The sequence below is a fragment of the Mesocricetus auratus genome, unplaced genomic scaffold, assembly GCF_017639785.1.
Source record: "Mesocricetus auratus isolate SY011 unplaced genomic scaffold, BCM_Maur_2.0 Super-Scaffold_100025, whole genome shotgun sequence".
NCBI classification, from domain to species: Eukaryota; Metazoa; Chordata; class Mammalia; order Rodentia; family Cricetidae; genus Mesocricetus; species Mesocricetus auratus.
Window position 1 is genome coordinate 13,524,718 of NW_024429206.1, and position 25,228 is coordinate 13,549,945.

Here is a 25,228-nt window from a genome sequence, read left to right on the forward strand (position 1 = left end):
TCCATAGGCAGAGAGCGAGCCTGGGCCTGACATGGGTTTTTGAAGCCTCAGAGCTCCCCCAAAGTTCCTCCAACAAGACCACGCCTCCTACCTCCTAACCCTCTGGTCCTTCCAAATCATGCCACTGGCTGGTGACTTGAGTAAGCCTGCGAGGGTCGTTCTTACTGAAACCACGGGTGCTGAGGAGCTGTCGGCCGCTAGGCCTCCCTGGTGGGGTCATAGCCCCGCCCTTGCCATGGTCCTCTCCAGCGCCTGCCTGCTGGACCCAGCAGCCTGTACACGGGATCCACCCCAGCACCCACGCAGCCACACGCCTCTTCCTGACCTTCCTCTAGAACACAAAGCAGCCGTGCAGCCGGCTCACACTTGGGGTGGTTCTCAGTGCAGCAGACCTGGAACCCTGGCCTGGAGCACGGCATCTTTGCTCTGCCCAACTTCCTGTTCCTTGGCAGGCTTCCTGGACTTGAGGCTGACTTCAGGGGGCTCCCAGAGCTCCACCCTGTAGCCACCTGTGAGTGGAAATAATGGGCTGTAACTGGCCTTACCTGTGGCACCTGGTCTTACAGCCTAAACCCAGCTCACCGGGGCGGGCCCGGGGCCAGGAGCGTCACACTGCTTCCGCCAGCGCAAATGCGACGCTCCCTGCAAGCTCTGCCAAGACCAGTTCTCAAGGGCCACATCATCTGCCGATGACAGACTGGACAGACAGCTGGCCTTGGCCTCTGCCAAGACCAGTTCTTTTTTTTTTTTTTTTTTTTTTTTTTGGTTTTTTGAGACAGGGTTTCTCTGTGGCTTTGGAGGCTGTCCTGGAACTCACTTTGTAGACCAGGCTGGCCTCGAACTCACAGAGATCCACCTGCCTCTGCCTCCCGAGTGCTGGGATTAAAGGCGTGCGCCACCAACGCCCGGCTCAAGACCAGTTCTTAAGGGCCACATCATCTGCCGATGACAGACTGGACAGACAGCTGGCCTTGGCCTCCAGGGACGCTGCTGTGGTAAGCATCTTATGCTGTCCGTGCACATTACGCAGGGGCCTCCCTCCCCTGAGGCAGAGGTGGGGCATCACCTGCAGTGTCTCTCCTGGGGAAGTGGAGGGGCAGGAAGCCTAGCCCTGCTGTCAAGCTTCCTCCAGGCTTGGACATGTCCTGGGTGCTCAGAGGCCAGGTCAAGGGCGTGCGGTTTTCGTAGACTCCACAGGACATGTTTGTCATTGGCAGGGCGGGGAGTTTATTTTACAAACCACACAGCACAACAAAGCCAGAAAGAACCCAGAACCCCACCGATTACCTTCCTTAGTGACCATCAACAGAAATGTGATTTTTTAAAAATTTATCTTTATTTTATATGCATTGGTGTTTTGCCTTCATGCATGTCTGTGTGAGGGAGTCAGACCTCCTGGAACTGGAGTTACAGACAGTTGTGAGCTGCCATGTGGGTGCTGGGAATTGAACTCAGGATCTCTGGAGGAACAACCAGTGCTCTTAACCACTGAGCCATCTCTCCAGCCCCGAAAATGTGAATTTTTTTTTGTTTTTTTTGAGACAGGATTTCTCTGTAGCTTTGGAGGCTGTCCTGGAACTCACTTTGTAGACCAGGCTGGCCTCGAACTCACAGAGATCCGCCTGCCTCTGCCTCCCGAGTGCTGGGATTAAAGGCGTGCGACACCAACGCCCGGCTCGTGAATTTTTTGGTTTTTTTGTTTTTTGTTTTACGAGACAGTGTTTCTCTGTATTGTTTGGAGGCTGTCGGTCCAGCCCGGCCTCGAACTCACAGAGATCCGCCTGCCTCTGCCTCCCGAGTGTTGGGATTAAAGGTGTGCGCCACCACTGCCCGGCGAAAATGTGAATTTTTAAGTAATGGTATCAGTCTGTTGATGGGATGTAAAAGATGTGGCTCGTGTAACAATTCTTTTGTGTCAGGACCTCCAGGCTCATCTCTGCCCATCCTGTGACCTCTGTGTCTGCTAGAGACTCACAACTGCTTGTAACCCCAAGATCTGACAGCTTCACACAGATGCACAAGCAGCGGAAACACCAATGCCCGTAAAAAAAAGTCTGGTGGATCCGAAGCTGCAGCGGCTTCTTGATCACCATTCCACTTCCGGTAGATGTCCAAGGGCATGAAAGGGGGTGCTCAGACAGGGACTGCACACCCGTGTCCACAATGGGTGAGAGGCGGGAACTTCCCAGGCATCCAGGGAAGAATGTGTGCATAGAATGTGGTCCAGCTACGAAGCAGGTGGATTGTCACACAGCCACAAAACTGAAAAAAATCCACTTTGAGAATGTTATGCTGGATGAAAGGAGCCAATCACAGGGCAGATAGTTAGTTCTACTCATCTGAACCACCTGAAGAGGTAACTACCTCAGGCTAGGGGGCTGCAGCTGTGGATGCATGGCTGGTACACAAGAATGTAGTTCATGCCAGTGAAATGCTATAAAAATGCTTAAAAGTAAATTGGAGCCGGGCGTTGGTGGCGCACGCCTTTAATTCCAGCACTCGGGAGGCAGAGGCAGGTGGATCTCTGTGAGTTCGAGGCCGGGCTGGTCTACAAGAGCGAGTTCCAGCACAGCCTCTAAAACCACAGAGAAACCCTGTCTCGCAAAAACAACAACAAAAAAAGAACAAATTGGGTATTTTGCCTCCAAATGTATAAAGACAGAACCTGTGATCCATTCACACAGTCTGTGTGAAATGAAAACCTAGGATCTGCTGGGCCTGGGTCTCTGAGGCTGTTCTGTTCCCTGGACACATTTGTCACGTGGTGTGCAGAGCCCCTGCGTGCCCTTTGCTCTTGCTGGGTGCTTGTCTTGAATCTTGTCTGTCTGCCATGTCAGAGACATGTTCTAGCAGTCTCAGGGCACAAGGTGACACTCGTGTGGGCTGCAGTGTGCCATGAAGCCATCGCCACTCTCAGGTGTTAGACTACAACCTTTGCTGACCCAATCTGCCCTGACCTGGGGTTCAGGTCACTTAATGTCTGGCCACATCTCCCATGTCAAGATAGCCTGTGTGGCTGTGTGTGGGCTTCTGGCCTGATGCCGAGTCAGCTCTCTTTGGTGTTACATTGCTGTTCAACCCTGAGCTTACATGCTGTGACTCCCTGAGCAGAGTGGCAGAGTGTCCTCTGTCCCATGGCAGTCATCCCCTAATCCCCTAGCTGATGCAGGTTGTCTGTGTGTCCCTGTCCCGTGTCGTCTCCTCTCTCTCTCTCTCTCTCTCTCTCTCTCTCTCTCTCCCTCCCTCCCTCCCTCCCTCCCTCCCTCCCTCCCTCCCTCTCTCTCACGCACGCCTCTGAGCAAGTCCTCAGGCTCAACCTGGATGTATTTAGGCTGCCAGCCAGTCTGGCCACAGTGGTGTCATCCTGAGACCCATCGTCATTGTCGTCCTCATCCCCCCACCGCTTAGGTCTTCCAAGTCTGTCTGTAAACAACCCTCAGCAGCTCCTTAGCTCCCAGCTTTTCCTTCTTTGGGTAAATCCCTAGCAGGATGTTGCAGAGTGGAGTAATTCTTGGAGCTTTCCAGGGGGCTGGCCAACTCTCCACTCTGTAAGAATCTGGTAGCCCAGGCTGGCCCTTTCCCATTTGTGCTCACCCAGCTGTCCCATGTCTCACCAGATACTCATTCTTGAGCTTTAGATTAGCAGGAACCATAGCCCTGTCTGAAATGGCCAGCTCCTCCTCGCTGGAGCTGGTGGCAACTTTTCTGAGGCCTGGGGGCCCAGGGCAATTCCTTGTGCCCACCTCTGCCTTGAGGGAACTCATCCCCTTTGTCCGAGGTTGAGGGTGACCACTGGATCTGGCTCTGATGTGGACTAGGCTCCTCTTTCCTTTGGTGTCTCTCCAGGGCCTTAGCCTCTCTATGCCTATGTCCCCTCTGCCTGTCCCAAGCGTGTCAGCACATCCTGGAGCCCCAGGCTAGAGCCATGCCTGGTCCTTTTGTGGCTCAGCCTCCCTGTGCACATGACTGCCCTCCATCTGGCTCAGATATCCCCAAGGTTGATGCTGTCTGCTCACCTGACTGGAAGCCAGAGACCAAGAAGCTACCCTGATAGTCAAGAGGATGGTGCGGGTACAGTGGGCAGCACTCTAACCCTATCACCAGAGGGCACCTCAGGCCTGCTACCTCCAAATCCAAGGCTGTAGAGCAGTGAGCCCAGGCCTGACACTTCTTTCTCAATTTATTTTCAGATATGAATCTCTCACTCTGTAGACCAGGCTGGTCTCAAACTCACAGAGATCCCCCTGCTTCTGTCTCCCAGGAGACTGCACCACCACAGCCAGACATGGAATGAAATGAAAAATAGGTGAGCTGCCTGTGATTTTTGGCATTTGGGAACTGGAAGTTAGGGGACCAGAAATCTGATGTCATCCTCAGCTATATTTGAGGCCAACCTGGGTGCAGATACTCCAGCCCACATGTGGGTGTCTTCTGTGACTCTAGGAGCAGCCACACACGTTCTCAAGTAAGCAGAGATCTCACGTATCGGCAGCACTGACCACGCCCAAACGGTGGTACATGGGAAGAGGCAGAGATAAAGGTCAACTTGGGGCTGTGGTCAACATCAGAGACCAGCGGAGCACTGACCTCAATTCTCGGCTTCTCATGTGACTTCTCTCTCTCTAGTAAAGTATCATGCGACGCCCCTTCCCGGCGTACTTGGTGTGGCTTGGTATCTTTTTTGTTTGTTGTTTTTTGTTTTTGAGACAGGATCTTTCTACGTAACCCTGGCTGTCCTGGAACTCACTCTGTAGACCAGGCTGGCCTCAAACTCACTGAGATCCTCCGGCCTCTGCTCCTGAGTGCTGGAATTAAAGGTGTGCACCACTATGTTTGGCCACCAACATCAATTCCTGTCATTTGTACAGGGAAAGGAAGGGTCGAGCTGTGCAGCAGTTACAGATCAAGAACACGAGCACATTCCACTTACACGGTTTATAACTAGAGTTAACGTCCACGGAGAAAACCATTTGGCACAGGGGTGGGGGCTATGCGCACTTGCTGAGACTCCCCCCCTCCCCTTCTGGAGCACAGCTGGCCTTCAGGAGGCAGTGCTGGGGACTCTACACAGAAGCAGTGGGCAGAGTGACATGCTGGGTAGGTCTTAGAGCGACACCTGGCTTGTGGACACCTGCCAGAGTTCAGTCAGAGGCAAACTTCCTGGATTTTTCCTGCTGCTGCATCCATGGCTACAGCTGCTCCTGCTCTCCACAGTTCCCCACGACAGCAAAACTTGGATGTGTTGCTGAATTAATTGCCTCCATGTCCTGGATGGCAGAGTCTCAGGTCTGCCTCAAGTCCATCTACTCCTGTCCCAAATGGAATCACCCATTTCAGGTCTTTGTTAAATGCATTGTAATCTCAATTCTTTATATTCTATGCAGTGTTTCCAGGTTGCCAAAAGTCCCCTGGTGGCTTCACGGTCATTCCTACAAAGGGAGCCCCCTGTCCCCCAGCTGTGTAAGATTTCCTGTGTTCTGCAGTTTACTGTGTCTGAACACTGGGTTTCTTTCAATCCTGTTTGGAAGTTAAGATTCTTCCCATTATGGATCATAGTCTCTGTTCTGGAACATTCTCAGTTATCACTCAAATACATCTTTTAGACTGCAGTCTGACAAGGAAATGTTTGATGCTATCACCTATACCCGGTTGTCCCCAGCCATCCCTGCTGAATTCTTGTTGGTGGTTCGTTGCTGGTCTGTCTCTGATGCTACCCCCATCATCAGGTCTGTGGTTTGGGTGACCACTTTTTTATCACATACTCTGAGTTTTGGACCATCTTGAGATTTAGGGGTACTCATCAGGGTTCTTCTTCAGAGGCTTGTCAGATGTTCCCTGAGGCATGGAACATTCTAGGGGGCCAAAGGTACCTATCTCAGAATGTCACTGAGGTGTGTTTAGCTTGCTTGCCTGGTCTGTGCTCAAAACGACCCTTTCACAGGGTCACCCAAGACCATCCTGCACATCAGGTATTTACACTGCAACTCGCAACAGTACTCCCAACAGTAGCAAATACTGTTGCGAAGGAGCAACAAAAATGTTATGTCTGGGGGTAGTTAGATCAGAGGCTGTGTGCACTAGTCGTGGCACTTGGGAGGCAGGGGCAGCCTGTGAGTTTGAGGCGAGCTTGGACTCTATAATGTATATAGAGTTCCAGGCCAAGCTGAGTCACACCATGAGACTGAAAAACAAACAAACCCAGTAGGGTGCAGGGGTAAAACCCCAAAAGATTGGTCAGATGTAGCGCAGACCTGTTATGCTGGTATAGACTATTATTTCAGTGTATGAGAAGCCTGTTTTCTTGACTGTAAACTCTAATCAGCCTACCTTTAGGCTGGGATGAAGTGTATAGATTTTGTCTCTTTCCTAGGGTTCCGGGTGATGCCAAGAAAGGACAAGTTTCCTCTTTGCATTTAGAAAACCTTAAGCTGGTGTGGTGAGGATTTGCTTCACACATGCTGCCCACGTGCTAGAGTTTGGGCACCAGGTCTGACTCCCTCTGACTTGTCTGCTCCAAGCTTTCCACTGCTATGCACGTGGCAGTTTTACTTCTCTCCCGCAGACTGTACTGTAGTTCCCTGAGGTTTTCCTGGAGGTCTAGAGTAGACCTGCTGGGTCCTGAAAGGTGACACCCAGTTTTTTTCCCAAGGGACACTGCTTTCCCACAAGCTACAGAGTACCCAGCTGACAGGGGAACAGCATGCTACCATACTTTGTAAGGCATTTTTCTCCCAGAGCATACACTTTGGTCTTTACAATTGCACTAGATTGAGTCTAAGGATACAAGAGGGTTTCTTCCTGCCAACCACATACTGAGTTCAAGTGGCCCTTAAGACGGTGCACTAGCTGCTCAGCATGCTCCATCTGCCCCCATGTTAGAGCAAACCTATTAGATTACAAATGCCTTTACCTGCTGAGCCATCTTGCTGGTCCCGAGTGTTGTTATCAAGTTCTCCTGTATTTCAGGAGTTGACAGGACTTAAGTTTTCTGTTAGCTGATGTTCGGACATTCTGGAATGAGTATAAAGACCATTTTAGGGAATGGGTGCAATGTCTCTGGCAAATAAGGGGTGGATTCCGGATCCATTCAGGTCTACTTGTCTGTCTCAAAAGGTCTCATGGTTTTGCATCTGAGCAATCAGGCAACTCTGAGGTTCCTCTTCCTCCTACTAAGCAGTGAGGAGGTCTGTTTTCTCCTGAAGGCCCACCAGTGACAGACTTAGCTTCCCTCCTGGTTGAGTATAAAACTAGTTTCATAGGTGAGACCTTAGTGCCCATCCCCATTCTCCTTACAAAACAGCCACTGCTACACTGGGGGTTTATGGTAGAATAGATTTATTTACCTGAAATCATGTCTGTGCAATACCTGTTACCAGCACAGAGAGAAACTGACCTCTATTTCCAGTCTACAGTCACACATGCGCTGTGAGAAGCTGTGGAGCTGACGCTGTACTTTATTACAGTAAATGCACACAATACTTGTATTGCACCAACATCTGTCTACTGCTTCTGACTTCATTAAATAAATTACATTAATACAGTGTGAAACAGCTGGCTGCACACCCACAAAACAACTCAAGTTAGGCCTACGTTGTAACCATTTGACAGCTGTAGTGTTTTAAATGAATTTATAAATAAGCAAACTGTACAGGGCCATTAGAAAGCATGTTTCAATGTCACCGCAGAGCAATCTGGCTGCTTACAACTGAAGGCATGCATTACAATTATCATACAGCTATAGAGGCTATGACATTTGTAGAGAAATGTGGAGACTTGGCTGATGGCTTCTGTTCTTGGATAAGGGTTCAGAACCTTATTCTTCTTGCAGCAAAGAAATCAAACTTCTGTGGAGGCTCTGATTCTTTACGCTAAACTGTACATTTGTTACTATTCTGATTGAAAAGCTAAAACCTCACTGCTATACATATTTCCTCCACATCACACAGTGAGTTGGGAACTGTTTCTATTTTTCTTTTCCCCAACATCAGTCATGCAGAGGGCTGGTAGATGTGTTGCTAACAACGCACATGCACGCACCCGAACACCCTTACATGTCTGCAAATGGTTTAGGAAGCAGTTACTCCAGTATTGCTGAAAAGGAAAGAGAGAGGAAATCAGCTTCTTGAAACATAGAGCAATGTTAGAACAACTTCCCACGACACACCAACAGGGACAGACGGAAAGAACACTGCATCTGGTCTAGATGCAAGACCAGCATTCTAAGTGTCCTGGAACGCTGCCCTGTCACATCTAGAAGCAGAGGCTTGGAGACTGCCTTGGGTCTCCTACTTCGCCAGCTCCTAACAAAGCAAAGCCCAAGAGGCAGAGACCAGGAGGCATGTCAGGTACAGGAGCAGCGTGAGTGGGAGATCTCCGTAGCCATGCAGAGAGTGAGGCAGGTGGAGCACAGTGAATGGCATGGCACCAGGGGAGGGGAGGTCTTCCTACTCCCTCCCTGTTCTCCATGGCAACAGTCCTGGGCTGCAGGCTTTGAAAGGCTTTCCAACCACAGGGTCTGGTCTTGATAATCTGATGGCTCATGGCAAAGGGCAGCCATGCCTCTTGGCTTATGGGCATTGCAGGTGGAGCCAGTGCTGTGCTCTGGATGTTGAGGTCTATGACACCATTGGGCTGAGACCCTAGTTTAAGCGATGCTACTGTAGCAGTTGCTGTGAGGTGGCTGGCCTTCCCCAGCCCTGGCAGCCCCCACCCTAGCTGCTGGGAATGTATCACCTACACTTTGCTGAGTGGGCTGCAGAGCTGAACCTTTGATAACAGCTGCAATCAAGAGGTAACTCAGGAAAACCTCGAAGCTGACTTCCAGGCCAGACTGTCCTAGTGGTTGAGGACAACACTGCCCATCCATGTGCTGCAGTCCCTTCTTGAGGGTGCTGGGTGAGGGGAAGGCTGAGCACCACAGGAGGCCTGTAACTGGGTCTGTGCTGTTGGCCTTGTTCTGTGTGTTTGACCCACTCATAACATCTAAGAATAGCAAACCTGCCTGTTTCCTGAGAATCCTTACTTCCTACAGCACTGGAGACCTCAGTGGCTGAGTTCAGCTGCAGCATTCCCTCAGAACCTGGCACTTTCTCCTGTTTTAATGGCCATGTCCTAGATGCTAAGACACGGCCTAGAAAGGTGACAAAAATTTCCTATACAGGGCCAGTATCTAGCTTTACTAGCTTCCTGTAGCCAATGAAAATCTAAAAGCCTTGGCACATTTTTATATAAGGTCTGTTTGGCTCTAGAGGTAACACAGGCCCTTCAGCCTGATGCCAGCCAGGTCACAAAATGCTCTTCCCCACAACTAAGAATCACTGTCCTGGGCAGTGTCTGTGCTCAAGTATGTGTAGAGTGAGCAGCTGACATCCCTGTCTCCTTAGGAAGTGGCGGCTGCACAGGAGCCATGCAGCCACTAGAAACGGGCCATTTCATTCAGTGGCATCACCTGTAGACAGGCCACAGCACCCCAATCCCACAGGGAAGATACTCACGTTAGTTGATGGATGTTGGAAGGCGTTGGAGGAAAACACCACAGTTAGGACTGTTAATGACTCACACTGCCGTTAAGACTGACCCTGAACATGCGCAAACGCTCATCAGTCAAGATGGTGGTGGTTAGTGCCACATTCAAATAAAAATAGTTCTATACAATATGTTCATTTGGTCATGTGCTATTTACAGATTTTACAAAACACACACATACACACACACTTGCCCTTACACCAGGCTACGTACAACAGGCCAGCAGAAACTTGCATAAATGTATATCACATGACAGATCGTGCCTATACATCATAAACAAAATCCTACTATGCAGCAGAACAGGATCCTTCCCCTCAGGAACAGGAAACTAAGGCTCTAAGTTTAGAACCTCAGATTATAGATAGTTCAAGGTAGGTTATTAAGAACAAGACAGTTATTTTTCTCTGTCCATTTAAAATGTTTTATTTTTCTTTTAAACTAGATTGTGAAGTGCCACTGAATAGGCAATGTTGGCAAAACAATGTCTGTTACAATAAAATACATTAGACATTTAAATAAATAACCTTAAAAACTAGGCGAAGGGACAGAAACCCAGTCGATTTGAATCTGGAGCAATGTTTTCTGCACAAGCGAGACAGGCAAACCTCTAGTGAAGACGGATGTAAACAGAACCATCAGACCTACAGAAGAAGCCGAGCGGGCTGGGGTGGGCTGGGGGTGACAGAGGCTGAGGGTGCAGGAAGTGGCAAACCAAAAATACTGACTGAGGTAGCAGGACTCTGCTCAGTGCAGAAAAATTGGCTTATGAATAAAAATTAGACTGTGATATCAAATTAAATCCAGAGAATCATGCAAAAGACACAATACATGCTATTTAGTTTTTTTTTTTCTTTTAAAAACCACACACATTCATTTCCTAAAGTCTGCTGCCAATTAATTTGCTGACAATGTCTGCTGGCTCAACTATCTTTGTACAAGTATGAGTATTAAACAGAACACTGTACATGCTTTTTCATCTACAAAAAAATATCTGCATAAAATAGTGTTAGTTCTCTGTACATGTCAATGGACACTTTAATTATGTGTATAAAAAAAAGGAAAATCTTGTCCCACTGGAGTCAGAAAAAGCAAAACAAAATCTAGAATATGAAACCTCCTTCACCAGCCAATATGTTCATGTGAAAATTCAGCAGAAATAGACAGTTGCTTTAAACAATAAAAAATTAATTGATTAAGTTAAACATCTTCTGTATGTGGCGCTGTCAGTCAAGACCAGAACATATCGCTAAAGTTAGTGTCTGTGCTGTAGACCCAGACCACCAGGGGCATAATGAGCAGCACAAACGGCCAGGAAATGCCATCGGTGCATGCCGACAGCGAGCAGGAGGATTTGGTGGCAGGCTGCACACACTCTTTACCGGGTTCCAAGTAGTTTCGGGCCACAAACTTAAGCGTCTCATCCATGAGGATCACAGGTAAGGAGATTTTCAGCACCATCAGCCACTGGGTCAGATTCAATGGTGTGATCTGGAAGATGAGCTGAGACAAACAAGGCCACCGTCAAGCTTCTGGACAACTCAGAGAGGGGCCACACCAGACCCAGCCTGGTGTCCACATGACTTACTGGCAAAGGCTCCACGTAGAGAATCAGGAAATGAAGTGACATGGACAAGCAGATGGAGCCCACAAGCCAGATATTCTCCCAGGGGGGCATCCTCAGCAAGGACTGGTTTTCAGACAAGCTAGGGTGACACAGAAAAGGCTAGTCAGTAAGGTAGCTTTGGCAACCCGTGCTGGCCTAAGGCCTGGATTTCCCGCAGTGGTCAAACACAGGCTTCAGCACAACAGGTCCATCTTGGCAGGCTCATGGTGGCTGGCAATAGCCAGCAGCTTTTGCAGTGACTTAATTGACCCTTTGAGTTTCCTAGGGTGCAGGCATAGCTGGGAATGCCAGTCCCATTACTAGACCCCATAGTATCTGGAGCCCATGGTGGCCAGAACCTCCACTGCTTCCTGAGGCAAGAGCTTTACCAATCATGACCCCCATAATAAACTCAGTCCACAAGACTCACTAACCTGTTGAGGGCATTACACATCTCTATAGTTACTAAGACAGAAAGAGCCATTGTCATTGGGTACGGGGACTCAAAGATTGCACAGTCCACTCCATCGAAGTCTGGGTTGTCCTCTTTACATTGCAGGAAATGACTCTGCAATGGAAGTCCAGACACATTCCATTAACCAGGGTACTTCCCTAGCCCAGACACCCAATTCCATACCCCAGCACCAACATGAGACACCTCGGGTAAGCCTTGGGTCTCAGAGTCGCCTGAGGCAACTGTTTATCTGTTTAAGCCCTTAAATGATCCTACACCACAGAAAGACCAAGGGCTTACAAGAATTCACTCTACTAAACAGAAAAGAAAAGAGAAAGACAATTGGTTAAATACCAGCTGGTAGAAGGACACTCTTGGACCACCATCTGCAGCAATGAACCACCATGCAGCAGCACCCACAGTGGCAGCGCCAACGTAACCTGGAAACAAACATGGCGTTTACACACTTGGGGCTGTGGGCATCTGACCACAGACGGGGTTTCTGGTCTAAAGTGCTCAGGCAATCTCTGGAGCTGAATCCAACCCAGTCTCTACACAACGTGCCAGAGCTGAAGAGCGAGCACAGGTGCACAGCACTCCCCACCAGACAGACCACATGGCGTGAGGGACCAAGTCACACCCTGTTTATAGTGAATTCATGTGACCTTGTTCAACACTATGCAGCTGCTTTCTTTCATTTATGGCCTAGCAGAATCCTTCAAAGGCTGCTGGGTCTATGGCAGAGGCCATTCCTCATCAACTACAATTCAGGAAGTCTATTACAAAGGTGAGAATGGTCCACCCTCTGTGGTTGCAGTCACTGAACTACAGACCACACACTGGAAGTTACAGTGGTGCTCAGGACACCGGTTAAAAGACAACAGATAGGGAACTCCCTAACAGACAGGAGGGGAAGGTTTTTGCAAAAGCCAAAATCTATTTGATCTCCAAAGAGCACTTGGTTCACGAGACCAAGGTCAGAGGATTGGCAAGCCAAGAGCCAAGCTTCTCTAGACCACTGTGTGCTCTTTGAACCAAAAGCAGTGTATGCATTATGCAAACGAAATGCCTTCCTCTGGGTTCCGGGACCATGGGTTCATTTCCCTGGGCACCACTTCCCTAACTGTGACAGAGAATACAGGACTAGCCTCCACTAGCAGGACCCCACTTGGTGGTAATTACCCACTCATATCTTAGCCTGCAGCTCTGAGGAGGGAAGGACCTTGGCCTGTCTTGATGCTCAACAAGGACTTGGAGGAGGCTCTGAGGAAGCCTGCACTGCCAGGGGTATCCTCCCAACAGAAACAACAACTGTACTCACAGCCAATAGCCAGGTAACGGAAAAAGAGCCACCCGCTGATCAAGGGTTCTTTTGGGTTCCGGGGTGGTTTGTTCATGATGTCCAAGTCTGGAGGGTTGAACCCCAGTGCAGTGGCAGGCAGACCATCTGTCACCAGATTGACCCAGAGGAGCTGGACAGGAATCAGAGCCTCAGGAAACCCAAGGGCTGCCGTCAGGAAAATACTGTTTTCATCCAAGGGGAGAAGAGAAGGAACACATTGAGACTTGGAGGACTATGGAAACCTTTTCTCTCCCCAAGCTACAAGCACCAAACAATGTATATAATCTACCAACATTGATATGAAATTTAGAGCGCCAAGACTTTTGTGAGTTTAAACTACTGAGGTAAACCAATTCCTGTGTTTGTTAGGTTTTCTTTTTCTTTTTTAGTTTTTTTTCAGTGTAGACCAGGCTGGCCTTGAACTCCGATTCTCTTGTCTCTGGAGTGCTGGGATTAAGGCGTGTGCCACCATGCCCAGATTGCCTCCTGAGTGCTGGGATTAAAGATGTAAGCCACCACTGCCTGGCTCAATCCCTGGGCAGCTACAGACAAGCATCACAGACTTTTCTCCACTCAGGCTAACAACTAAAGTTGCCACAACAGAACCAGCAAATGGAGAAAGCCCAACACCCCAGCCTTCAAAGATAGAGTATACTTCTAGTCAGGCACCCACCAGACCACTTCCCCAACGTTGGAAGAGATGAGGTATCGGATGAACTGCTTCATGTTGTTGTAGATGGCTCGCCCCTCCTCAACAGCAGCCACAATGGTGGAAAAGTTATCATCTGCTAGGACCATCTCAGAGGCAGTCTTGGCCACTGCAGTTCCCGAACCCATGGCAATGCCGATTTCAGCTTTCTTCAGAGCAGGGGCATCATTTACACCATCTCCAGTCTGAAAGGGAAGCCACAGCTGATTCAGACATCACCACATGGCACACCTCTGGGGCAGAGGCAGACTGACAGCAGCAGAAGGAAACGGGATAGAGTAGTAACTGGTGTCGAAACCCTACATGTGAACACAGCCCAGTAAACTCACCAGAGGCGCAGAGGCAGAGCCAAGGGACTGCACATCTGCTTGGACTGTCTTACACCAACACCCAAAACCCAAGAGCCATGTGTAGTGTGGCCACATGATTTTAGGTCATTCACACACCTCAGACACATACTCGAATATTAAATATTGTTTATAGATTAAAAACAAACAAAAACTAAAAACACCCCACTTTTTTGTTTTTAGAAAGAGGATCTCAATAAGAGTCCAGGGCTGCTTTCAGCCTCCTAAGTGCGAGGATTACAGGCACGCACCACCATGACTGTTTGTGCCATGCAAACCACCGCTCATATCTAAAACCTTACCATAGCTGTGATCTCATCAAAGGACTGAAGGAACTCAACGATCTTAGACTTGTGGGAAGGCTCCACCCGAGCAAAACAGCGGGCATTCAGGCAGGCATCTCTTTGGGCTGAGGGGCTGAGCTCATCAAACTCCCGCCCTGTAAAAGCCTTTGATGTCACATCCTCATCCTGCCCAAAAATACCAATGCGTCGACAGATGGCCACAGCAGTGCCCTTGTTGTCCCCAGTGATCATGATGACACGGATGCCTGCTTGCCGGCACAGCTTCACAGAAGAGGCCACTTCGATCCTGGGAGGGTCCAGCATGCCCACACAGCCAACAAAAGTCAGATTGGTCTAAAGTAAGAGAGTCACTGTGAGTTCAAACAGCTTATCGCCACCATTAGAGTCCTGGCAGCTCTTGCTACAACTCCTAAGTTTGACGCTTTCTGCATGCCCTTGACTGAAACAAGGTCTCACTCTATCCAGTAACTGCAGACACTTGTAGCAAGCAGTCTTTCTGCCTCAGCCTGATGGAACAGGGGACTGAAATCGGGGTTCTACTCATGCTCAGCAAGGATCAAGCCCTGAGCCACATTATTTTAAAGAAAATACACCCTTGTCACCAAATTATTCTAAATTCTCACATTCTTTAAGAAATTTACCCAGGGGAAAAAAACCTAAAACAATGTGTTGAAGAGTAAGTAAGAGCAGTGACGGTGCTATAATGAAGCTCCTTCTGTTTAGGCTGTTACAAACCCTGACATTAAAATTATGGTCTATGTGCCAGGCGGTGGTGGCGCATGGCTTTAATCCCAGCACATGGGAGGCAGAGGCAGGAGGATCTCTGTGAGTTCAAGACCAGCCTGGTCTACAGAGTGAGTTCCAGGACAGCCTCCAAAGTCACAGAGAAACCCTGTCTCCAAAAACAAACAAACAAACAAAAAAATTATGGTCTATGAAGGAAGTGGAAATGAATCCCTCAGCTCGTGTATTTTTATCAATACCCAATAAAAATTTTTAAAATGTAAACTAAGTTTTTAATGGATATTAAGCTTTACAGGCTTGTTGGAACTTGTCTTGATTACTTTGAAAGCAGATTTATCGAGTCCTATTTCTATCTGCAGCCACAACCTAAAGATGGCCTGCCTAGGACACGTGCCTATCCTGTGGATGCAGCACGGGCTGGTGCAGGTACCTCATACTTGATGAAGTTGGCCGAATCCTCCAGGTGCATCTCCTCTCTTCTCAGTGGGTTGTCATGAGTGGCCAGAGCCAGGCACCGCAGTGTGTCACTGCCACTGCCCCACTCCCGAATGACAGACATAATCTTCTGTTTGACACCAGGAGTCATGGGGACCTTGGTACTTCCAACTCGGATATGGGTACACCTGTCGATGACACCTTCGGGAGCACCCTGAGAACGTGAGATTCAGGTAAGTAACTATTATCTGCCTATCTACCTGACGAGAAAGCCCCCACTGTGCAGTGCTTGCCTTCACAAACATCTTGCTCATGGACGTCCGGCTCGGTTTGTTTGGTGTACAATAGACAGACATCGATTTTCTATCACGTGAAAACTCTAGAGTAAATTCCTTCTTCATCAGTTGTTTTATGACCTACAGGAGATCAGAGACGGAACACTGTTGGATTACTATTTCTACACATTTCACATACTCATTATATGACACACCCTAGCCCTGTTCAAATACCTTCACCAAAAGAGTATGGCAGCAAACAGCAGTAAACAAGATACCCTCCTCTACTTTGGGAATAGATTACAATGTAAAACTAAGATATACTGAATGCCACAGAGAAAAAATTGTGCAGGAAGACACTGGAGGGCTTTAAACATTGGCTAGTTATTAAGAACTGTTTGAAGGGCTGGTATGGTACTGCATGGCTATAATCCTAGCAACTGGGAAGCCAAGGCAGGAAGATACCAAGTTCAAGGACCGCCTCAGCTGCACAGTGGTTAAGTTTGATAAAAAAAGATTTTCCTAAAGGGAAACACAGAGCACCATTTTACAGAGTCAGTTAGTTGACCAGGACAATGGTATTGAGTGTGGGTCCAGAGTTGGCTTTCCAAACTGTTCTGCCAGCAAGGTTCACTAAATGTCTTTTGTGGCTGCGGCAAGTGTTTTTTTTTTTTTTTTGAGTTCAATACAGATCTTTTTTAAATGATACATATCAATTTGAAAATGGTAAAATGTCTCTCTCCATCCTCAAAAGAAAAGAAAAAGAAATAAAGAGAGAAAAAGGCAGGCAGGCCGTGGTGGCACACGCCTTTAATCCCAACAGAGAGGTGGAAGCAGACACATCTCAGTTTGGACCAGTCTGATCTACAGAGCAACATCCAGGACAGCAGGGCTACAGAGACAAACAATGTCTTGAAAAACAAAGGAAAATATGGTAACAAGTAGCAACAAATATAAAATGTTTTGATTCATTACAGTCATTACTGAATTTTCCCCATCTGAATAGTTTGATTTCTGGGATATGTTTCTAGATTCATTTCTAGAATTTGTAAAAAAAATTTTTTAAATAATTCATTTAATTTTTATTTTATGTGCATTGTTTTGTCTGCATGCATGTCTGTTAAAAGGTTGGATGCCCTGGAACTGGAGTTGCTGTAGTTGTGAACTGCCATGTGGGTGCTGGGAATTGAACCCAGGTCCTCTGGATAAGCAGTCAGTGCTCTTCTCTTAACCATAAAACCATATCTCCAGCAAACGTCCTGTGTTCCACCCCACCCCCCACTTTGTGTGTATGGGTGTTTGCCTACATGTATGTCTGTGTGCCACATGTGTGTCTGGTCCATGGAGATCAGAAGAGGATCCTCTGGAAAAGGGGGTACAAAACAGTTCTTAGCTGCCATGGGTTGGAATCAAATACAGGCTGTTTAGAAGACTGGCCAGTGCTCTTAACCAAGGAGCAAGCTCTTCAGCTCACAAATCCCCCTGTAACTGCCGACTAACCACTGGATTTTACACAAGGCTAAAGTGACTCAGAAAAGGCTCTGATGGACAGGTAGAGGCAAGAGCTTGATTGGAATAGATGAGAAAACAGGAGTGAAAAAGAATACATTACAACAGTTCTTCTCATTGAGTTGAACAAATGGGTGTCAAATGAAAATTAGGGCAAAGGACAGCTCTAAGTTTAAAAAGCATACCGTTATTTTCTCTATGCTGCTGCTGAAGAGCTAGCAGAGACAGGATCTGAAATATATAGGCAGCAGGGGCTGGCTTTCGCTAGGACCAAGGATAGCTCGCTCATAGCTTCCTTGGAGAAGGCAGCCCTTTTGACATACCTGTGACAATTTACTAATGTTTGCTGTGTTTGGCTTTTTTTGTGTGTGTGTGATTTGGTTTTGTTTGTTTACTGAGAGTCTAACTCTACTACTTGTGGCAAGCCTCCTGGACTTAGCTTCCTGAGTGCTAGGATTACATTAGGTTTTAAAGAGCACATTACCTGACTGTAACTGTCAGGAAAAAATGCCGAAGAGTGAAGGTATAAACAAAATGCAGAGGTCAAGGGGGTAGGAAAGGAAAGGACAGTGAATGTATATAGTTAAGGCTAAGAGACATTGCACACCAAGCTCAAATACTGACCGAGTTGCAGGCATTTGCACGCTCTATTTTAGACAGTCCCTTCAATTCGGTATCAAACACATTCATCTTCTCTACCAGGCAAGTGAGAGCAGTCTCTGTGGCTTCTCCAACTTTTTCATACACACCCTTTGCCTGCATTGTTGAAAGAAGTTATTGTCAGTAGGACTGCCTGTTCCACTCAAGGTATAAGCATGCGACACTACCATGAGTTTTAATGTGTTTTCTCATTTAAAGTATTTGCTCATTTCAGGTGACTGTTTATTATTCTGCTGAGTTAGCACCCTCTGACAGGAAAGGTCTAGCCTTTGAGAAAGAAAGCAAATGATTAACACCACTATTTTAAAAATGTTTCTCTTAACTACAATTCTTTATCCACCACTACCACCACCAAAACAACCCCATAAGCTTCATGCTGTCCTCAAATATATGTGACAATCCATGTTTAAGAGTACAATTATCACTCCCACTGTCAGAAAGACTTCTAGTCTGAGTTCTGGTCCTTTAAATTAAGGATGCATCAGTGGTCAGAGCATCACAACACTACTATCCTACTAAAACATTACAGTGCCCAGCCTTAGACCTATGAAAGACAGAGCTCTCTTCAGTCAGGCCACACTGAAGAAGTGCGAAGTAAACCAGGAGCTTGTTTCTCACAGGGAGGAAGATGGCTTTTTTTATTGCATGCTAACCTTGAGCCAGGGCAGACCTGTTTCCCATTAGGAGTCTTACCTCATTATAATCCAAAGCAGAGTCATTACACAGAGCACAGATGGTTGCTAACTCCACAAGCCCGTCATACTGATGGCATTTCACTGGCTTATCATCTTTATGCCTATCAAAAAAGAGAACACTTCTGAATCACAGCTTGCCTCAACTTAAGATACAAAGTTGTGTGATGGGCTGTGTTGTGTGTCACAATGGAGTGCGTGCGTAGAGAAGGGTCAGAGGACAAACAGCGGGAGGTTTCCCCCTTCCACCTTGTGGGTTCCTGAGATGGAGCCCCCACTCTTACACCTACAGGAAAGTACTTTTATACTCAGTATCCCATCTGCTCGTAACAAGATCTCACTTTATGTTCCAAGATGACCCTGCACTTCTGTTCTTCCCGCCCGAACCCACAACTGCTGGGATTACAGGCATGTAACAACATTGACACAGCCTCCCAATGATGAAGATTGGGACAGATTCAAGAGAATTTGAAATATAATGAGACCAGAAATTCTAACTGAAACTCCACCAGGGGTAAGTGAAGAACAGATAGAGCCCTCATCAGATCTGGGCTTCAAAAGGTGCTGTGCCAAATAAAAATCACTAATTTGAGCCACAGTCTTATCTTAGCTATATAGTTCCTTTTGTGTGTATGTGTGTGCTTTTGAGACAGGTTTTCATGCAGCCAAGGCTGTGATCTGACCTGCCACAGTATCCATTCACCACACTCTACTGTTTATTCAGTGGTGCTGAAGATCAAAGCAAGGCTTCAGGTATGGTGAGCATACCTGAGCCACATACCACTAAGCCACACCACTGTCAGCATCAAGATTTTTATAGCTCCATCCCTTCTGATGGATCTAAAGAACCAATCACTACAATGACACAGTAGAGTCTGCAGAGAAAGGAGGTTACTCACACTTCTCCAATGGGTGCATATGTTGATCCAGTTATAGTAAACTCATTAAGGGAACAAGTATCACCTTCGACTTTGTCCAGAATGAACATCTGTAATGAAATACAGAGTACAAGTCCTTAGAAGATCACACACAACCATTCCTTGTCTACAGTGACAACCTTGTCATTTAAGATGGTGGTTTGAACAATGCTGCTCATGAGATTGTCTCCCAGCACTGCTCCTTACTTAACTGCACAGATGGTCTTCAACCTAACTGTCTAAGATAACTCAAAGAAAGATACAGGGATTCAGAAGTCAGTAAAAGGTCAGGCTAAAGACTCCAGATACTTTTTTAGATACCCAGAATTCAAAGTCAAGTAGCTGAGAAACTAGCATTACATAGTCTTAAGAACCAGGCAGAAAAGCTCAGTTAAAAGACACATTTCAGAGCCAAACCATTCCTTGAGTAAAATGAGAGTTATGGACAGAATGAATTGGTGCTTCCTTTCCCATCCAGGGGCTGACAGACCAACTCCTACCAGGGCATATGATACACCCCCCCAAATACATGGTCTCACCATGTAGGCTGGCCTCAAATTTGAGATCCACTTGATTCTCCAGTCCTGGGACTAAAGGTGTACACTACCACCACTTGGGGGGAGTGGGGGGAGCAGCACTCATTTTATAGAAAAATAGGAAAAACAGGTTCAAGATTATACAATTATTAAGTGAAACAGTGAAGCCTGGGTTAATTTCTAGTCTTCACCTTTCACTGAAAATTTGATCCACATCTATCACTTAAGATTCTTTGTTTCAGCCGGGCATTGGTGGCGCACACCTTTAGTCCCAGTACTTGGGAGGCAGAGACCAGCCTGGTCTACAGAGCGAATTCCAGGACAGCCTGCAAAACAATACTGAGAAACCCTGTCTCCAAAAACCAAAAAGATTTTTTTTTTTTTTTTGGTTTTTACGAGACAGGGTTTCTCTGTATTGTTTTGAAGGCTGTCGGTCCAGCCTGGCCTCGAACTCAATAGAGATCCTCCTGCCTCTGCCTCCCGAGTGCTGGGATTAAAGGCATGCGCCACCACCGCCCAGCTGCCAAGGATAATCTTGACATCCTGTTCTTGCTGCCTAGATCTGCAGGAGCTGGGACTATGCTGTGGGTCACTGTGCCTAGTCTTAGTTCTTACTGTTCTAGGGGCACTTTTAAAGGCTTCTTATTTTACTTAAAACAAGGTAAGAAGAGCGGGGCTAACCTGACCAAACACACCAAGTTATAAAGCAAGTATTTGCTTTCCAGGGAGAAATCATGTTCCATTTAGTGTGCTACGGAAGTAACAATCAGGAATTCAGCAGGAGGTTAACTAGTTATTTCCTCTGGAACACATCTAGAGACAGAGGATCAAGCCTACAGTTATATCTTTGCTAGAAATTTATAAGATATATAGCTACCTTGTATTTCCCAGACAATTTAAAAAATAATTTTTAAACCTATTTGTATGTCAAGTGCATGTAGAGGTCAGAGGATAACTTTAGGATTCAGCTCTCTCCTTCTAACAAGTGGGGTCACTCCCAGAGTGCACTAAGGTGTGGCATCAAGGACTTATAGCCACTGAGTCTCTTGCCAGTCCCAGTTTGGTAGCTGAATGATCAATTTCTCTCAGGTAGTCACACTTGGCTTAGGCCTCACAAAACCCTTAGAACAGTTTTGATGGTATAAACCACAGTCTAATGAGGAGCCTAGAAACACCCAGGAGTCACAAAGGACACTCCTTACTTACCCTGCAGACTGACATCTGGTTTGTGGTGAGTGTGCCTGTCTTGTCTGAGCAGATAACAGAAGTACAACCAAGGGTTTCCACAGAAGGCAAACTTCGAACGATAGCATTTTTCTTTGCCATCCTACGAGTTCCAAGAGCCAAGCAGGTGGTGATGACAGCAGGCAGACCCTCAGGGATGGCAGCAACAGCCAGGGCTACTGCAATCTTAAAGTAGTAGATGGCACCTCTGATCCAGGAGCCCCCATGAACTGGGTCATTGAAATGCCCAATGTTTATGATCCAGACTGCAATGCAAATGAGGGAGATAACTTTGGAAAGTTGCTCCCCAAACTCATCTAGCTTCTGCTGTAGGGGTGTTCTCTCCTGTTCAGTTGCAACCATTTCATCCCGGATCTTGCCAATTTCAGTATTAACTCCGGTTGCCACCACCACTCCCATAGCCTTCCCAGCAGCAATGTTTGTACCCTAGGGAGAAGCAGAGGAAAACTGGTCATAAGATCAATACCAACTTAAATACTGATTGGATTCCACAGTACCTATTCACTCAATGGGACAGGACAGCTCTGTGTATCATGGGACCTGGTCTATAGACCTGCTCTCTGCTTAGCAGTACCTCCAAACTACTATAATCTCAAATTCCACACAGCTCAACACTATGTACTCTCATATCTTGGTTTCTGGCTCCAAATGTCAACCTCTCCTACTTTTGTCATCTATAAGATGGACAAACAATCACCCTGTGGATTGTTTCAGAACTTCTACTCCAGCACCAGAACTTAGGTCAATGGAATCAAGTCTAAGTGAGTGCTGGAATGACACAGCTGCACGCTCTCATAATAACCAGCGAAGCCCATCCCTTGAAATACTAATCTAGATTCTAAATAATAAAAATATATGCATTTCTGCACTACCAACAGAAAACATCCATGTACTTTTCAACTAGGCTCACCAAATGGTGGGCCATATTTGCTCTTTCCAAACACACACTTTTTTTTTTTTTAAATCATAGGCCATAAATAGCAATGCCCACATCATTTGTAAAGTACCCTTTATTGGTTTGAAGACTTTTCTGAAAAGGTTACTTCTCAACTTTAAGATACTTAGTTTAAACATTTCTGTCCTAGTTATTTCATTAGCTGGCAACCAAAACAAAACCAGCTATCATCTTCAGCATGGTTTCTAGTTTTGTTTTATTTGCTGTATTGCTAAAGACTGAACCAAGTAGGTCCTTCAGCACATCAAGCTCACTGTTTCTTTCCCCAGCTGTGTTAGTGTTTTGACAGCTGAGACACACAGTAAAGAATAATTATCTTTTGGAATAACCAAGTATTTTATGAAGTCTGACCACTTGAAGGTGGCCAAAAAAGTCTGTGGTGGTTTGAAAATGTCCCCCATAGACACAGGGAGTAGCAATTATTGGAGATGTGGCCTTGAGGTTTCAGAAACTCAAACCAGGCCTAGTAGCTTACTGTCCCTTCCTGCTGCCTGTGGATCCAGATGCAGGACTCTCAGCCACCTCTCCAGCACCATGTCTGTCTGCATGCCACCACGCTTCCATCCATGACAACAATGGACTAAACCTCTGAACTGTAAGTCAACTCCAATTAAATGTTTTCCTATAAGAATTGCTTTGGTCTTGTCTTTTCACAGCATTAGAAACCCTAACTGAGACAAGGACTATCTACAAATGTTCTTATATAAAGGCAAAACTTTATCTAGCATGTGTGAGACTCTGGGTTCAACTCCCAGCCACCCCACCCCCAACATCTGATAAAACTCACAGAAAAGAGCATGTTCTTTTTATCTTGATTGACAGCTCGTGGGTCAGGGACAGGGTCAGTGTGCTTGATGACAGAAACAGATTCACCTGAAGCAAGTTATGAGACAGGATGGTTAGCTTTGTTTGAGGCATACCCAATCTTGGTAACCCTTACCCACATCAACCCATTCCCACTTTTAACCACTGCCAATGTGGGCAGTTATGGTGGCACACACCTATAATCCCAACACACAGGAAGTTACAGCAGGGAATGATTTCCAAATTCAAGGCCATCATGTGCTACATATCCAATTTAAGGGATGAGCAATACAAGGAAGGAGACCCAGACTCAAACCCAAACACTAAAAGTATATATTCACTGCCAATATGGGAAAAAGAGCAAAGGGCTCAATCTATTCAAAGCAGGCAAACTAGGAAAATTTAGCAATGGAAATTAATGCCAGAGTAAAGAATGTCAATTTTAAAATAAAGACTAGGCAGGAGGTGGTGGCACGTGTCTTTAATCAGAGTGGGGGTGGGGGTGGGCAGAAGCATCGGATCTCTGACTTCGGAAGCCAACCTGGTCTACAAGTTCCAGGACAGCCAAGGCTACAGAGAAAGCCTGCCTTGAAAATCCAAACAATTAATTTTGAAACAACATCCCAGTCAATTACCTTCCTTTCCTAAAATAATCAAATAATTGGTTGACAAAAGTATGTTTTCTCCATTGACCTTTGTATAAGGACAATTGGGCTGGGAATGTAGCTCAGCTGAGAGAGAGCTTGCTTAGCATGCAAAAATTTGAATTCAATCTCCTGCAGCATACAAAACTGGGTGTGGTGGCACATGCTTGTGAGCTCAGGCACTGGGAAGTATAGATGGAGAAAGAACAGTTCAACATTATTCCCAACTATATACCAAGTTTGAGGATAGCTTAGGCTCCAAGAAACCCTGCTTCAAAAAGCTAAGGGGGGGGAGGGGACACCCTTCAATACTCTGATAACTCAGTTCTCTTGTCTATTCTAGAAATGCCCTGAGGATTGTGGCTTGAGGCTGACGTTGCTAAAGGAAATTTTAACAGTTAACTTATATTTACTTGCTCTATAATTGTGTGTGGGGGGAAGTATCCTGAGAATCTAATTAATGTAGCTGTCAGGTATGGGCAAGTATCTTTCTTTTACCCAAGTTGAGTATGGTGCTAGCCAGCTGTTTTGAACCTGACAACCTTGCTTCCAGACTATCATTCCTCCCTGGATTGTGCTTGTATCCCACATACTAAGGGAATGTTCCAAACAGTATCAAATCTATGAGTACAAACTCCAGGTAGCATGTCACTCTTTCCAGCTAACTTTTGGTAACTGCATATTTATTTATTCCATAAATAGGGAGATAGCACTCTATAACCTGAAGATTATTTTTAGGGAGAACATGACTGTAGAGTCCTATACAGTCATTTTCTCCCTAAAATCATTTCATAATCAAAATTAAAAACTTTAAATTTTATGTTTTGAGCTGGGCAGTGGTGGTGCACACCTTTAATCCCAGCACTCAGGAGGCAGAGGCATGTGGATCTCTGAGAGTTTGAGACCAGCCTGGTCTACATAAGGAGTTAGTTCTAGGATAAGCTCCAAAGCTACAGAGAAACCCTGTCTTGAAATACTAAAAACTGTTTTGAATACATGTCTGATTTGATTGTATGTCTACACACTATGTGTCAGATCCCCTGGAATTGGAGTTATGGACAGCTGCATGCCACCATGTGGGTGCAGGGGATCAAACTCGGGTACTCTATAAGAAGAGCGAGTGCTCTTATAACTGTTGAGTCATTGTTCCAACCCAAAACTAAATTTAAAACTTCTCTAACAAATTAAGTATCTTAGAGAGGGTTAGGGTAGGATGCCATAAAGGGGCAGTGGGCACTGACTACATATAGCTGGAAGATAAGAGACTTCAAAACTTGAATGATTTTTCCAGTATGCACTACTTACCTGTGAGAATTGACTGGTCAACTCTTAGAGTTGTAGACTTGATAGAAGTTAATCTTATATCAGCAGGAACTTTGTCACCAACTAACAGGTTAAAAAAAAAAAAAGGCAGCTAGCATAAGCAACTTTTGCAGTTACATAAAGAAACTGTTTCCAAATCAATTATTAAAAAGTATCTTGCATAATGCAAAAGAATACCTTTCTACTTCTGAGCAGAGTGAACAG

The 25,228-nt window shown here is 46.3% G+C and overlaps 1 protein-coding gene across 2 annotated transcripts in view; it reads right to left on the bottom strand.

Annotated features, from left to right (window-relative positions):
- Positions 1-7,318: 7,318 nt before the first annotated feature.
- The window catches only part of Atp2a2 (ATPase sarcoplasmic/endoplasmic reticulum Ca2+ transporting 2), a 39,516-nt gene continuing 21,606 nt past the window's right edge, over positions 7,319-25,228 (bottom strand). Inside the window, exons 6-21 of one of the 2 annotated variants that reach the window (XR_005870964.1) lie at positions 25,007-25,087; positions 23,041-23,126; positions 21,260-21,724; positions 19,500-19,588; positions 18,602-18,704; positions 17,873-18,004; positions 15,758-15,880; positions 15,460-15,678; positions 14,283-14,618; positions 13,598-13,818; positions 12,904-13,106; positions 11,937-12,022; positions 11,563-11,696; positions 11,111-11,228; positions 9,495-11,025; positions 7,319-8,091 (exon numbers count right to left, since the gene is read on the bottom strand). Coding sequence is in view for 1 of the 2 variants with exons in the window: in XM_040731311.1 (XP_040587245.1) it covers positions 8,078-8,091; positions 10,905-11,025; positions 11,111-11,228; positions 11,563-11,696; positions 11,937-12,022; positions 12,904-13,106; positions 13,598-13,818; positions 14,283-14,618; positions 15,460-15,678; positions 15,758-15,880; positions 17,873-18,004; positions 18,602-18,704; positions 19,500-19,588; positions 21,260-21,724; positions 23,041-23,126; positions 25,007-25,087 (2,531 nt within the window). In the remaining variant the exon portion in view is untranslated. The remainder of the gene's footprint in view (positions 8,092-9,494; positions 11,026-11,110; positions 11,229-11,562; positions 11,697-11,936; positions 12,023-12,903; positions 13,107-13,597; positions 13,819-14,282; positions 14,619-15,459; positions 15,679-15,757; positions 15,881-17,872; positions 18,005-18,601; positions 18,705-19,499; positions 19,589-21,259; positions 21,725-23,040; positions 23,127-25,006; positions 25,088-25,228) is intronic. The other variant, XM_040731311.1, reaches the window with a different exon arrangement.